The following is a 16,039-nucleotide window of genomic DNA, read 5'->3' as shown; positions in this document are numbered from 1 at the left end:
GAGGCGGGCCCAATTGGCTGCCCCCTCCATGCCCAACACAGCCCCTCCCACTCCCATTAACACCCGACATTGGGGCTCCTGGTGTGCTGCCTGTTACCTGCAGTAGCCAGCACTGCCACCTGCTTCTCTTTCTTATTTTCTTTTTTTATGCACGAAGCTGAAAAGTGAAGAAAGAGACAGAGAAACAGTTTTCCCTGTTGAGCTTGCCCCTCAATAATCAAAAGAAAAAAATAATAGTAAATATTTGTAGAGATCTTCACTAGGTTTGCACACAGCATTTGCTGCAAGATACAGAGTAAAATAAGGCCAAATCCAAACAAATCTTCCCTTCTCTGTGCATGTTTGTTATTCAGAACAGTGATGCAGTTGAGAACTGTCCTCAAGAGCTGTGTTGCAGGAGGAATGGGCTGGAGCTGGGCTCAGGAGATTGGTCTGGTTTTCTGGGATTCACTCAGTGACCAGCTGAGTGCAGAGCAGTGATTTAGAGATTGCAGAATAAGTTGAAGATATGTGTTTGGGATTTAGGTTTCCTATTCCACCAGAGGAGAGCTGAGTGCCTCCAAAGAGTAATCCTAAAGGCTCTCCAAATGAGTCAGTGCTAGAAAATGTTAATCTCCCATGTTCCTATGAAGCTTCAACTTCTCAGCCCATCCAAGCTCCCCTTTGTATATGTTTATAAAGGAGAAATACCCAATAGAAAATGTATAACAGGGCTTATAAATTGTGATGCAGTGTTAATCAGCTGTATTAACAACCCTCAATTAGTCAGAGCTAAATTTGGCCTGATAATCTAGGTGGTAGGAGCTCTTCTAACCCTTCTCTCTCTTTCCTTGTAAACCTTTCTGATTTCAGATTTTTGGCATGGGATCCAGGAATAGACATCACCTGGTCTGCCCTGCTGAATGGCATCAGACCTGTAGCTCCAGCCCATCAATCTTGCCCACACAGGGTGAAAGAACCAAGCCTGCCACAGATGTGGGAATGGGGCTATGGGAGCAGTTGGGAAAGAGGCACCTGGATTATTCCCTGGGGAGCACCAAATCATTGTCCTTACCTGTGCTGAAAACCAGAAAGAGACATAGAAATCCCAGGCTCATCTTTGCTGCCACATGCCAGCAGAACCCCTGCATTATGGATGCTGACTTCCAACAGGTTTGGCTGGTCCAGGAGAGAGAAATTCTCTTTTCGTGGTGGTCAAGTTTGTAGCATTGAGCGATTTTTTCCAGCCCTTGTCCCAGAATGATTTGACCACAGGAGAAATATCAGATCTCTGTGATGCAGACAAAGATTGATGATGGAAACAGAAGAAACAGAAATCCCACAATCAGTACTTTCTTTTGCCTGTGGGTGCCATGAGTTTAGCACGTAACTCTTGATTCCTGAGTCCTACCTGAGTGGCTTTGCTGGGGACTTGGTAAGGTTGTCAGCACAACCCTCTTCTCTGGCAGGATGACCAGTGCCTAAAAGGCACCTGACACATCAAGTGCCTAAAGCCTTTCTGTTAAAACAAGATAAAATTTGCTTATGTTTAATTTCTAACCAGAAATGTCAACTGAGGTTCTTTTCCACAGGAATGCTGCTTGTCTGATCATACCTGGTCTTGGCTTTCTGTAGTTACTATCACCAGGTTGTGTCCTGTGCTGCCTTGCCTACCTGCTTGGGAAGGATTAGCAGTGGTCTGCCTTTCAGACCATGAGCTGCTTTCCAGGTTTCAAAGATTTAATTAGAGGTAGTTAGGGAGGAAAAAAAGTTTCTTTTCATGTTTCCCCTGTTTTTGTAATATCAGAGCATGCCAAATAACTCAGCAGTTGTCAGAAAATTAGGAATGATACAAAAATCAGAAAAAAAAAAGAATTCCAAAAATTTTTACTATCCTCTTGGAGTAGCTAATCTTTCAATATGCAGCAAATCATTATCTTGAAGATAATACTATTTGATTAGAAAATTAGTATGATCATAATTAAATTATTTTTCATATTAAAGTCTCTAGAGAAATAACACATTCAGAAGACAGTTTATTTGTATTTAGTGGCTCTAAAGAGATTCTTCTTTGGGATGAAACACTAAGTATTTCTGTGTTTGAAATGTCTGTGTTAGCTGGTCAAATGAGTCAAAAATATGTAAGTGCCAGCTCTGCTAATTCAAACAAAGGTCTGGGATCTTCCAAGAAGTTCATCCTACCTATCCAGTCCATCTGCCCAATTCTTTTTACTGAGCCCTAAGCCTGGACTCATCCACTGTTTCTGCACAGCATGTGCAGAAGAACAGAACTGAGGCAGAAAGTGTTGGACAAATCTCATCCCCAGACTTCATATTCCATCACCTTTCTATGGAGTAATTATGCATGGACATACTCCAGTATCCCATGGACAAGTCTAGCACCAAAAATCCTAAACCTGGCTTTTCTTGCAACAATATTTGGATCTGGCAAACTGCTAGGCTACAGACCGTGAAAGTATTGCTGTCATGAAAACCACAGGGCGTGACTCCCCGGCAAGGCTATCCCCACTTCCACTCTCTGGTGTTACGAAGCTTGCTGGGATTTGTAACAGCTTTTTTTCATGAATCTGTGGACTCTGTAATTAGGGAAGACCAGTGTGTTAGTTCAAGCCTGCTCACAGGCTGATGTGATGGAAGCAGTGGAGGTGTAGTCTGCATGGAGATAGGTATAAAACCGATCCACATCTCTGGATTCTGCTCATTTTTCTGTCGTCCTCTGCTTTGGTTCAATGAAATAGAGAGGAGTTGGTGAGAGGTGTTCCTCAGTGGAGCTGAGTATGAGGAACTGGTGCTTTGCAAAGGTGCAGGGAGGTGGCTGTTGGGGAGAGCAGGCTTTGGGAGGTGTAGAGTTAGGTGATCGTTTAAAGTAAGGTTTGTAACTACATGTGTTTTGGAGCAGGTGGTCTATGGTGGCTGGTGCATCTAGACAATTAAGTGTGCTATTAAAGGGGAACTATTGGGTTGTGTTTTCGTTTGAGGTGAGAAGTGGGGTGATTTGCTGCTTTTTTAACAGAACATTATGAATTTTGATTGTACTATGAGAAATGAGTTTTGTGTTAGCTCTGCAAAATCTGCATTAGGATGAGTCGTGCCTTGTGATGATGGTTCAGTGTTTATGGGCCACAGAACCTCTGAGCATGTTCCCCATGACCTATTCCATGCACACAGGAGTGACCAGGCTGCACAGCCAGTGCTGTCCCTGTGCACACCAGTACAAGGGACATCAGCAGGGAACATGGAAAACAAGTGCTGCCACTGAGCTGTCCCTGAGGTGCAAGGCTGGTCAGCTGGAGGGTCTCTGCAGCCCTGACTGGTGAAAGACCCTGCACCCCTGCACTTCACAGGAATTTTGGCTGCACGGCAGGTGAAAGACCCAGACCTAGGAGGTGGGAGAAGAAGGCATCCCCTGCCCTATTTTCAGTCTGTCCATACAGATGGATGGCCAGTTTCCAGGACTTCATTTTCCAGGACCTGCTTTGAGGAAGGTGGGCTCTCCTGGGTCACCAGTGAATCACACTAACACTGAAATACTTGGTAAGAGCATTTCAGAGGCTGATGTGAAAGCATAACTGTTTTACAAAGGTTCATAAGTAAAAGGGTACATAGCAGGCGATTTCCTATCAGAGATTTAATTTAGTACTGATTTATTTAAACTGGCCTAGAGCTGTTCGTGGCAGCAGGACAGGGAAAAATCGTTTGACAGAGAACTTGGGGTAGCAAGTAAGAGCAGGGTCTAGAGAGAGCACATTCCTAAAAGACAGAGAAGAAGCAAGAGGACTGACACATGAAGGGACTGTCTATTCTAGGAGAGAGAGAAAAGCTGTAAAAGTACAAACAAAATAGAGCAAGATACAAAGTTGTGCTTGGAAGCATTCCCTGCACACTGCGTGATGCTTTCTCTCTCACCTGAATTGTCACTTCCCTGCTGTCCTCCCCACTGACCTGCTCCTCTGTGCTAATCAACACAATTTTCTCCACACACAGCACTGATTTCCAGCAAGAATTCAGAGAAGGCATTAACCTGGCCTCATCACACTACAGACTCAACTAAGCAAAATCTAACGATAGGGACAACAGGTAAACATAACCTGGAAGGATGGATCACAGTAAGACAAATCCTGTTCTACTTCTAGCAAAAAAAAAATGAATATTGTTGGTATAAAAAGATGGAGAATCCTCCATTGGTGGAGTTCATGTTTTTCCTGAATGCTGGATTTAGCACTGGTGTGTTCCCTGACCAGCACAAGATACTTGAAAAGAAATTACAGATAAATCTTAATACTAGGGATATCACTCCACAATGGACTACCTTTGCTCCTCATTTGGCAGAGACATTGATTTAAATTTGAAGCATTAGCTTTTAGCTGCTTCCCAAAATCTTTTTCTGGCATTAACTCTCTGAAATTTATGCTATCCAAATAAATTTCAAAACCATGTGTGACAAATATTGCTAGAACTGCTGCCTGAAATACCTTATCTCTCAGCAATGTGAATATTGGTAATATTAACTCTTGCAATACACGTCACATTTGCGTTACTCTGGTTATCCGAAATCCAATTTTTATTTATCAGGGACAAGTCTTTATTACTTTGTAACTGTATCTCTCTTGAAGTGACACCACTGCGATGACTGAAATACATGTCCAGATTGCAAATATGAAACCCGCATTGTCCTCCAGATCAAAATCATCGTTTCCATTTCAGACTGAGCTGAGATTCACAGGCACTGAAGGCGCCAGTGCCTCACAGCCCTGAGCAGGCAGAAAAATCCCATAAACTGACTCAGAGAAGGTTTGCCTTCTGATAAAGGCTGAAGCTCAAGCCTTTGGTAATAAATTCTCCTTCAACTTTACTGGATGTTATAATCCTCCTCTGCTATTTTAAGCTGAATGATATTAGTAGAATCCGTTTTATTTAGAACTGTTGATCCAGAGTTCCCTGAATTGCTAAATTGGAGATTTTAATCCAGTTCAGATTATCTTTATACATGCATGAAGACTTCTTATTAAATCCCTCTCTGTTATTCTGGGTTAACAGCAATCTGAAACCAATGTGTTTATTAGCTATGCTTCAGGAGAACTCATTTTAATGTGGCAGGTAACCATGAAGTTTGAATTGTTTTCATTTTTCCTGTACAAATGTAGTGCACTCCAGCAGTTTCCTCGTGTCTTCACGCTTAACAGAGTGGAACAGAAATTAAGAGAACAAAGAAATAAAAGAGGAAAGTCCTTGAGTATGAATTTCCTTACCTTCATTCAGTTGCAACATCTAAAGGTCATCTCTCATTTTAAGCACACCATCATCCACCAAGTCTGAAGAAATATTTCAAGTTAATGTGAAAACCTGACTGCATTACAACAGCATGCTTCATTACAATGAAACAATTACTTCTTAAGTTCAGATTTTTTTGTGTGAAAATGCAGTAAAATTAAATAAGTATACATTTAATAAAAATACATTTAATTAGCTACATTTCCACTGAGCATTAATAGTACAGCTGAAATGGTTTCCTCCAAGTACAAGCGAAACCACCAAGATCTGGAATAGTTAATATCAACTTACCTGATTTCTCTTGATAAAGATTATTATCTTCAGAGCCTATATTAAACTGGAGGTTATAGCCAGGTCTTAATAAACACTTTGTGAAAAACTTTGAGTAGATAGGCTTGATAATCTTTCCTTAAAATCCTGTGCAAATTGTTATCCTAATCCCTGAAGGACTAACTAGAGGTAACACAATCGTAAGCACACAGTGCCTGTTGAATCCCTCATGGAAAGGCTCTGTGGCAGGTCAGGTGGGGATTGGAAGCTCCTTTTGGCAGTAGAATTGAATTGTGGAGGATTTTTTTTTCCTTTTAAAGGAACAGCTCAGCTTACTGCAATTAGACCAATGCCACCTTTGATGGTGAGAAGTAGACAAGAGTGAGCCCCTTTGGTAAAGCTTCAGCCATCCTTAAGTTCAAACAAGGGACATTGTCAAGAGGGCAGAGATGAAGCCTGAACTATATCTTAAGTGTGGAACCTCAAAAGGAATAAAATGGCAATTAAACCAGGAAAAATTGCCTGAAATCACGGTGAGGTGGTGAGGAAGGGAGAGAGATCTGGTAAGAGCAATGACATAAGGCAGTTTCAGTGATGCTGAGTGATGTATAGTAGTATCCAAGAAATGATCACTGTTGGAAACAGTGGGCCAAATTCTGCTCCCATTTACTCCGGTGGACTGGAAATGATTCCTCTGAAATCAGTGAGTTTAGGTGCAGCACATTTAAAAGCCAATGATCATCCATTCAGTAATTTTACCACAATCCACTGAACATTTCAACTCATGAAATCACTCAAAACCTTATAGCAATTAATAAAGGAAAGTTAAATGGATTCATAGTTGGTTTATGAAATAAAAAGTGCTTCAGTGACCATGTTAAGTGTGTGGATGGGCTATGTCTGTCTGTCCAACACTCCTGCCTTCACCAAGAACTTCAGGATCTGTGAGGAAACTGAAGCCCCGTTTAACAGAGTCGTAGCTGGTAAATAAGATGCCCACACATCTGTGCACATGCATGCACAATCTTACCTTTGTTTTCTTTTATTCTGCCTTTCACAAAAAAACATGCAGTGGGGTGTCTCTGCATTTAATATTATTTAATTCTATATGGAATTTACTTGTGTGAAAAAAAGAAAATTTTCATGACTCGTGACTGAATGCTGTAGCTTGAGGAATATGGAAACATCTTTTCTTTGACAAGACTTACTTTTACTGACTTAATTATCAGTTGCTCAATATCACATCAAGAAGGCTGGGATGAAAGTCCTCTCTGTAACAGCTGACAAAACCAGGTATAGCCAGGAAAATGTGTGCGCTGGGATCACTTCCAGCCGTTTGATGTTTGCCTATGAGGATAATTAGACTTTCAGCAGGTTTTGCCTCATGCTGTGTTTTACCCTGGGACTCTGTAATTTTAACTTTCCTCAGCTGCCGAGCAACGCTCAGGTGACCCGGGAGGGGGCTTTTGTTCAGCCCCAACTTTGACTCTTGGGGACAATGCTGTGTTCTCACTCAGAACACCCCTCTGAGCAAGTAGCTTTCTCAGGAGTATAGTCTTTACATGCCTCCTTTTTCCAGCATCCCTTTGTGTGGCAGCACTGTGTCCATAACTACCATCCCAAAATCCAGAACAGGAAAAGAAGACATTTTTAATGTATCTTAGTAACACAGTATAGGCACATAATTAATATAAATTACCCAGTAAATGCATTCATTTGCTGAAGGTTGCATAGGGTAAGGCCCCACTAATGCAATTTGAAGAAACACCAATTGAAGGAAATGCCTGTAATTTATCTGTAAGAGAGAGGACAGTGTGATGTGACATTCTAGTAAGGAGGGAGAAAATGAAGTCTGGCTGTTGGAGCTCTATGTCTCTGTGTGCTGAGAGCACAGAGTGAGAGCAATGCACCACTTCTTCCTTCTGGCTTTTTCTTAGACCTTTAGATGTGATCAAAAGCACACATTTCTCTATAGCAATTGCAGTGTGTGTGAGTGACTGCAGGAGCTCCAGCCATACATCCCTGTGTCCTCAGCCAGTGGCACCAACCCGCTTCCCCTCCCACCTGCTCTGTCCTGGTGTGACAGTGCCCTCAGGGACACCCTCTGCCCTGCCTGGGCTATGAATCATCTCTGCCCTAAAAGATGACCTGTGGCACCTGGAGCACTGTAGTACCTAAAGCACCTTGAAAACCTGTCTGATTTGCCTACCTGGAAAACACATATCCAGCTGTGCCTCTGTCTCATCAGATACTGCCGTGCAAGAGAGAAGGAAATGCCACTTTTAAATAGAGAACAAAGAAGCAAACTTAACACAAGTTTACTCCAGAGCATTGAAGCTTTATTTTCAGTTACACTTCATTTTACTGTGGCAAACGTTTCCATGAAAGCATCTTTGAGTGATTGATAATAAACTTTGTTTAGAAATGTATCAATTGTGTAAATTCCATTTGTTCTGAAAAAGCCTGATTGCACTTCAACAGTTTTCTGTTAGTCCCCTACCATTACAGTTTTACAAGATATTTAGCTTATTTTATTAAGAAATGTACTAGCTCTATCAAGTTTACTTTCACCTGGATTTAATTTCAGATTTTACCAGTATCCTTCTATTTTATTTATTTTTACACAAGTTCTATTAAGGACAACTCTCTAAATGTAATACTGTTTCTTTGTCAATTCTTTTTCAGAAGAGTAACATTTCCTCTCCTAAAAGAAAAACTATATACAGAACCACAGAATTATTAATTCTGGAAAAGAACTTTAAGGTCATGGAGTTCAACCATTAACCCAGCACTGCCAAGTTCACCACTAAACCACATCCCCAAGTGCCACACCTGGACATTTTTTACATACCTCTAGGTAGGGTGATTCCACCACTTCCCTGGACAGCCTGTTCCAGTGCTTGACAACCCTTCCATTGAAGAAGTTATTCCAAATATCCAATCTAAACCTCCCCTGGCACAACTTGAGGCTATTTCCTCTCTTCCTGTTTCTTGTTACCTGGGAGAAGAGACCGACCCCCACCTGGCTACAGCTTCCTTTCAGGGAGTTGTAGAGAGCAATAAGGTCATTCCTGAGCCTCCTTTTCTCCAGGCTAAACATCCCCAACTCCCTCAGCTGCCCCTCATCAAACCCTTCCCCAGGTCCATTGCCCTTCTCTGGACACTCTCCAGCCCCTCAATGCTTTTCTTGCAGTGAGGGGCCCAAAACTGAACACAGGATTCGAGGTGAGGCCTCACCAGTGCTGAGTACAGGGGCAGAGTCAGTGTCCTGGCCCTGCTGGCCACACTATTGCTGATACAGACCCAGTGCCATTGACCTTCTTGCCTACCTGGGCACACACTGGCTCAGGTTCAGCTGCTGTCAACCAGCACATCCAGGGCCTTTTCCTCTGGGCAGGTTTCCAACCACTCTGATCCCAACCTGGAGCACTGCAGGGGGTTGTTTTGACCCAAGTGTAGGACCAAGCACTTTGCTTTGTTGTACCCCAAATATACAGTTATATATATAAACATGTATTTATTCCCATTCATAGAACTTCTTTCCCATTTCAGAAAATGTATTTAGAACTGAAAATAGTTCCTGCAATTTAAATAAATTTTTCTTTAATTTTTCTTATTAACATTTTGTTAAGATTGGTACTAACACCACAGAACATCCTGAACAGAATGAGCATTAAAATCTACACACTGTTTTCAGTAAGAATGTTTTGTATATTTATTAGTCTAAAGTAGGGAACACTTTCTTTTGAAGTGTCTGATATTGTGAAATTTTTTTTGGATTCAAGCATGCTCTTGAGGGAGAAAAAGGAGAGAAACTGGGAAAAAGGGAGCCATGGAGATTGTGAAAATGGGTAGTGGCGAGAGGCCAATAGAAAACCTAGTGTGTGAGTTACAATACATGAGATTTTCACACAATACTATGCACCGCTCCTTGGGGGCTTCCAAAGATGTTAGTTTGTGATCAAGCACTTGGCATTCATAGATATAAATCTTCATAAAGTTTTGATTAGATACAGAGAAGTTGCAACAGCCCAGAACTTAGAAAACTATTAAAGAAATTATCAAGTGATTTTATTTCTGATAGGATACCTGTCAGACACATAACTGATCGCATCAAGTCTGCCAAAACATTCATGGCACATATTACACCTTTTTTCGTGATCCCTGGTTTGTATTCTGCTGTCCATCTGCATCTGACACAAAGAAACAGGAGAAAAACTGTGGTGCTATCCCAAACCCATTGGGCTACCAGTCATTATCTTGGAGGGCAATTTCTTTAAATAATGGCTAGCTCTCCTGCTGCTCTCTGCCACGGGGCTTGGCTTTCCTGATTCCCTCCCTTCTCTGTGATCCAAGAGGATGCTCTATGTTTATCAGGCAACCATTTTACCCTGGCAAGTCTTAAAAATCAAAGTATCCTGCAAAGAAAGAAACAGAAGGATACACTGAGAAAGTTCCACTCCTGACACTGTTGCTTGAGCCATACTGGATTCAATTTTTACCCTTTCTAAACTGCTGAGCCAGTCTTATTCTGCTTAGGTGGGGGACATTGTATAGGATCCCAGGCATCCCATATAGACATAAGCACAGGCTGCAGGAGGGAAAACCTCCCTGGATATAAGCAGGGCTTTGTCTGAGAATAGGTACCACATCTTGTTCCCATTTTAGAGTCCATTCCTTAAAAGATCAGACCCAGTGCCTTACTGAAATCCAGCAATTTGTCAGGCTCTGGTGTTTGGGTGACACCAAGGGGAAATTTTAATGCAACAGCTTTCTGTGCAGGTCAACAAAAACTGAGTGGTCACTCATTCTGCCTGTGACATACTCAGGTAAATGTCATTGCTGTGCCTGGTATCTGCACGGTTCAGTTCAAGCCCTTCAGTTCAAGCTGGGACATTCACTGCTAAAGCAGCAATGATAACATGGCATAACATTATCTATAAAAGTGAAGACACTTGAAAAAACCCTGAACCCCAAAAGGTTCAGAATTCTACACTCTGGTGCATTAGCTTTAAAAAACACAAACTGTCAATCTTTGGAAAAAATAGATAGAACTGGGCTGTAAGAGCCTGGCAACCACCTTATTTCTTATTTAGTTATTATTTTTATTTAAATAGAATAATTTAAAACAGACTCAAAAGCACTACAACTTAATATTGCCGTTCTAAAGGATCTTTTAATTATTCTCACTTTACAGTGATTTAGAAGTGGGATAAGACATGGCATAAATGTTGAATATTTTACCTACCACAAAAAATTAAAAAACCTTTTGTTAGTTTCTATTTCAAGTGCTCAGCAGAGCTGATTCCTTGGTGACAACCATGAAACTGAAGCCACAGAGAATGCTTTAAAAATACCTCTCTTTGCCCAGATAAATTTTTGGGAAGAGGTGATGTTTCACTTCTCTGACTGTCTCATTCAGACACAGGACCTCACAGAAGTGCACCAGCAGAACCAGGGGTAGAATTCAAGCAAATTCCCTGCAGGGGATATTCTGATCATGCTTGTGCAATTACTGTGTTCTCTGTATATTTTGTTTGCAATTTCATAATATTTTAGCACATTAGTGTCTCCAATATGAATGTATTTTTCCCCACTTTTTGTTTTTCCCCACATGTATGCTCAAAGCCATATAATTTACATGGCCACTAAATCAAAAGATGTCACAAATAATGGGATCATTGTGTATTGACAGAGCTGGCTGTGGAAGCCAGAGAAAACCTACTTGTAGCTGAGTTTAGTCCTGCCTAGATGAAGTCAAAAGGGTGTTTGCCAATGTCTCTGCTGGGGGTACATTTGACGATGTGTTCTTTGAATATATGTGAAGGTATCACAACTTAAATGAAAATAAATTCATCCACATCATAATTGAAATTTCTATTTATTAATAAGTGGTGGAGTTTTTAAAGACAGAACATAAAAAAATCAGTTAAGAAGTATTGTTTGCATAATATAGTGAAATAAACATATTAAATTTGTTCAAATATTGGACAGTGCCAGAATAGAAATTACACATACAGTTTAAAAATTACAATAAATAATATTATAAAGAGCACTAAAGGCCACTTGTATAAAAGTCGTGTTCCCTTGTCAGCCAGAATCTGAAAAGCATCTTTGTAGCATGGAGAAAATTTCAGTGAGCAAGGCACAAATACTAGTAATAATAAGATGCCATAACTAGAAAACAAAATGCAGTTGGCTATGTAACCTTCAGTCTCAGCGTGTTCTTCATGATGGAAATAGAATCCCATTTTCAGTATTTTGCTTCACTTAACTTCAGAGGGAAGCTACTCAAAGCTGAATTGGGAAGGATCAAATCTTACAGCCCAAATAATCAGAAGCAAAAGTGATACCCAGGACCTTCATTCCCAGAGTGCCCAGCTAAAAACACTTGAAAATGGCCCCTTTTTTCTCTGCACCTCTGAAAATAGTCTTCAAAGTGAACACTCATGCTTATCTGGGCTCCTGAAAAAGTGACATTCTACCAAATTCATGAGTTGCCATAGGAAATTTAGGTTTGCAGCTCTTAGGCACCTAGAGCTTAGTGGTGGGGGCTGTGGGGGGCAAGGAACCAAGATCCATCTCTTTCCTCCTGTGCTCCGCAGTAAGCAAGACAGATTTAGTTCTCATCTAAGCAGATGTGACACCTCTGCAGCAGCTGGGCTCCCAGCAGGGACGAGTTCGCTCCTTACTCTGCATTTTCTGATTGCTTTAGGCTGTGATCTTGCAAACTGGTTGGACCTGGGTGCTCTCCTGAAGGCCACAAGGCAGCGGCCCCGCTACACCTGGGCTCAGGTGGGGTTTAGTTTGCAGCGCTCCTGGGACACCATTTGAAGCAGAAAAATTTTAAACTATTTCCACTATGGACCATAACAATGCAGCAACGTTACAGATAAAAACAGAGCAAATATAGCCAAAGTCAGTTTAGGGACTTTTTAATCAATCTCTCCATGGGTTATATTCCCTTTTATTTTGATAGGAGCCAGACTGATAAATTCAGTGCAGGGAAAAGCCAAGGCAAGTACAACAGCCATTACCTGACTAGATTTTTTTTGTAAAGTGCCAGCTCCTTAAATAGAACACAAACCACATTTACCATACCTTCATGCTTCAACTAAGCATTCACTTCTGCCTTAATCAAATATTCCTGGTTTGCATCTAAAGTGAGGAAGCTTAATTGATAATAATGCTGCAAAGAGAGGCACACAATGTAAACACAGATTCACATTTTTGAAAACTTCCAGACATGTGGCATTTGTTAGGGATTGAAAATCAGTCTAAAAATGTAGCCAAGAAAAATGTCTCCAGATTAGTGCTGTCCTTCACAAGTCAATTCATAAATAAAGGCAGATTAGAACCCAACCGTGCTCCCAGTGCATCACTCTGAGAAGGTTTCTAACTTCAAGGAGAGCAGAGAAAAGCTTCACACTTTCTAATTATGAAAGATATCTCAAGGCCTGAAATGAGTTGAGAGTCATCAAAGTCATTGATACTTGTTAATGTTAACTACATGTAAACAAAGTGTTAGAGTCAGTTGAGATGCTAGAAAGATCTGACCCAAAGAGATAACTCTTAAACTGAAACATCATGCAGAAGAAGGAGGTATAAATCTAATTAATTCCTATTAAAAAAGTTACTGTTGACCCAGATGCCTCTCTCAAATGAAATTGTGAATAGAGATTCCTTGTGTGTGGAAGCAGGTCCTGACCTTCTTAATGTTACTGGGATCCCACATAGTTTGTTTTGCTTTCTCCAGTATCTATGGCAGGCACATAAACCGCAGTTCTAAGGTGGATGTGCTCCCTGGACTCATCCTGATTGGAGTCTGATGATGTTTGTGTGCATATCCCAGATCAGGAATGGTCTCCAGATCTCACCTTGACATGTATCTGTTGTCAGCACAAGCAGCAGAACTGATGGATGCCCTATTTTTAATCCTGATGATGTAAAGGGAAGAGAGCTGCTAAGAGCACCACCCATATGAACAGAGCAGTGACTGGTTTCAGTGCTAAAAAGAATAAATAAATATTAAAATAAGCTAATCAGATCTGCCTTGTCTCATTTCTTGGATCTCCTTCACAGGAACCACAGATGTCCACTGCAGAGGATCTTGCTGAGTTTATCACCAGTACTTTTTAAGAAGAGGCAGATTTTTTCTGGCATCATTAAAATTTCATGATGTGGCTACAAATACCTGACCTGACGCCTTTAAGCTGCATATTTCAAATATATATTACATGCCATAGAAAACACTAACTTCAAGACAGTTCAGCTGCTAAGTGTGCACAGTGCAGAGCAGTCCAAATTCCACTTTCTCTGAGGCTGCACTCTGTGTGCATGTGAATATTCATCCAAGTCTCTTGGATTTTGTCTTGGAAAGAACATACCTTTATAATGAGGCTATTTATGGATTTTCAGCCAGGTTTAATATTGAGAAAAGATTCCTTTTATATGAGCTGTCGTGGAAGAGAACAGAAACCTGAACTGAAGAATTTCAGTGGGAATTGGACAGGGAACTGCATGGCATAGCAACTGTCAAAGGCAGCCACAAACAAGTTTCTCAGACTGCACCTGCTTTTTGGCTGCCTTGATTTTTGATCGCTCACATTTAGAAAGCACTTTAAGAAGGACCAAACTCAGACGAAATCAGTAGGAATGACAGGCCCTTGACATGTAAGAAAACTGAAGCAGGTTTGTCTAGCACATACTTACACCAACTTCAGAAGTGTTGCAATATTAAAATAATTTTTCATTCTTTTTCATTCTCTTGTCATGTGAGGGCTAAATCTCACAAGTTACCACAGACATCTATTACTATTTCAGAAAGCCTGCAGCAGATACAATACAGGTATTTCTAAGAATCACTGATGGCCAAAGAATTCTTCTCATTATGCTAAATCATAATGAATTACACTACGGTAATTTAGTTTTATTCTTCGCTAATTTTGCCACAAAACTGTGCAAAACACAGATTATCTTTCAGATCAATGCTATTTTGTCAATTAAGTAATTACCAAAATTGTGCCTCATACCATCATATTTCCTGGCTTCAGAACAGCTCCATGGACTCAGCCCAGTCTTCAAAGGCTGTAACTGGTCTGCATTATTTAATCCAGTAACAACAGCAGTTTGTTTTTCCTGAAGATCTGTTTCCAGAAAGATGAATCATTATTTAGCTGAAGAAGCAGATGAAGTAAGAAGATCCTAATCCTTTAGATGTCTCTTCCAATAGAGAACAAACAATGAAGATGAAGGCAATGCTCACATCTGGGAAAGAGCAGAAGCTCCCTGGATGGAAGGACTGTTATGAGATCTCAACAATACTGAGGAAATAAACAAGAAGTTTAATATGGTGGGAAAAACCCAACAAAATATGGACTGGAGCACTCTCTGTCCAGGGCTTTGCAATACCCAGTAAACACTGGGAAGCCCAGTAATGTGTTCTTGTGCTCAGATTGGATGTGCCAGGGATGCTCAGTTGTGCAGCTGCAGCGTAATACAAGCAGTCTCTACAGAAAGCCCCTTTTCTAACATCTTACTTGGGCTAAATCCTTGTGTCTTTGTTAGTCAGTGTCCTGGCCACAATGGGGAAATCATGTGGAGTGACGAGGTCATTCTGGACATGAGGTGGGGATGAGCCATGGCAGAGAGGATGCTCCTTGGATCAGTGGGAGAGAGGTGAGAGCCTTCCCATTGACTGTGTGATCTCTGATCATCTGACATCTGAGCCAGTCACCCTCTGCTCTCTTTGAAGTTGGTAGACCTTTGGTCATTGTAGATAACTGAGTTAAAGGTGAGATTAATCTCATCCCAAAGTTGATGTGTGCCTTGGTTCCTGTACCCTGTGCTCACGGACGGTACTGCTTCATTTCCCACCTGCTGTAAAGGATGTACAGCATCATGGATGCTATTGCATGGACACCTTTACTCACACCACGTAAGACCTGCATAAGATATTCGGATATGCTAGTTTTACTGGCTTTACAGTTACTACATTCCCACTGTAGTGGTGAGACCTTTGATTCATTTCTTTCCAGTGGTCCAGTGATTTTCCTGGTCTCCTCCTTCTCAATAATTTCCATCTTCTATGAAAAAAAATTTGGCTGAGGCCCAGGGAGCATACTTATCTCTCTGTTGCTCAGGGATACGTGAAAAAAATGATGATTATTTATTCATACATTAATCTTAAATATAGCACACATTCATGGATTTGGAGCACTCCATTTCCAAGAGAAAAGGTAAACAAAGAGAAAGAAATCCTGGCAAAATCTCACACTGTGGGACTTGCAGGGAACAGAATAGCAATTTTCTGCACATCTGAGGAGCTCAAAGCACTTGGAAAATATTAGAGAATTGAGCCTTTCAACCTGTGAGCATGTGTGGAAGTGTAACTCACAATTAACAGACTGGGAAACCGAGGCTGAGTTACATTATGCATCTTACTTAGCAGCACCTAAGTCAATAGAAGAGTAGAGTGTGTAAACCTGGGCTTCCCTAC

General features: G+C 41.0%; 1 protein-coding gene and 1 long non-coding RNA gene across 2 annotated transcripts in view; both read right to left on the bottom strand.

The window, feature by feature from the left end:
* The window catches only part of HHLA1 (HERV-H LTR-associating 1), a 12,879-nt gene extending 12,539 nt beyond the window's left edge, over positions 1-340 (bottom strand). Inside the window, exons 1-2 of the mRNA XM_017746043.1 lie at positions 319-340; positions 98-157 (exon numbers count right to left, since the gene is read on the bottom strand). Of these exons, the coding sequence (XP_017601532.1) occupies positions 98-157; positions 319-340 (82 nt within the window). The remainder of the gene's footprint in view (positions 1-97; positions 158-318) is intronic.
* Positions 341-545: 205 nt separating this feature from the next.
* Positions 546-8,761, bottom strand: LOC108449584. Its single transcript, XR_001865800.1, has 4 exons — positions 5,563-8,761; positions 5,250-5,312; positions 1,391-1,498; positions 546-1,270 (listed from the first exon to the last, which is right to left on the bottom strand). It is a non-coding gene; the product is annotated as an uncharacterized LOC108449584 (long non-coding RNA).
* Positions 8,762-16,039: the final 7,278 nt, after the last annotated feature.

The sequence above is a fragment of the Corvus brachyrhynchos genome, unplaced genomic scaffold (genome assembly GCF_000691975.1).
Source record: "Corvus brachyrhynchos isolate BGI_N302 unplaced genomic scaffold, ASM69197v1 scaffold28, whole genome shotgun sequence".
NCBI lineage: Eukaryota > Metazoa > Chordata > Aves > Passeriformes > Corvidae > Corvus > Corvus brachyrhynchos.
The sequence above is the reverse complement of the archived record's forward strand: the minus strand, read 5'-3'. Positions and strand labels throughout refer to the sequence as shown.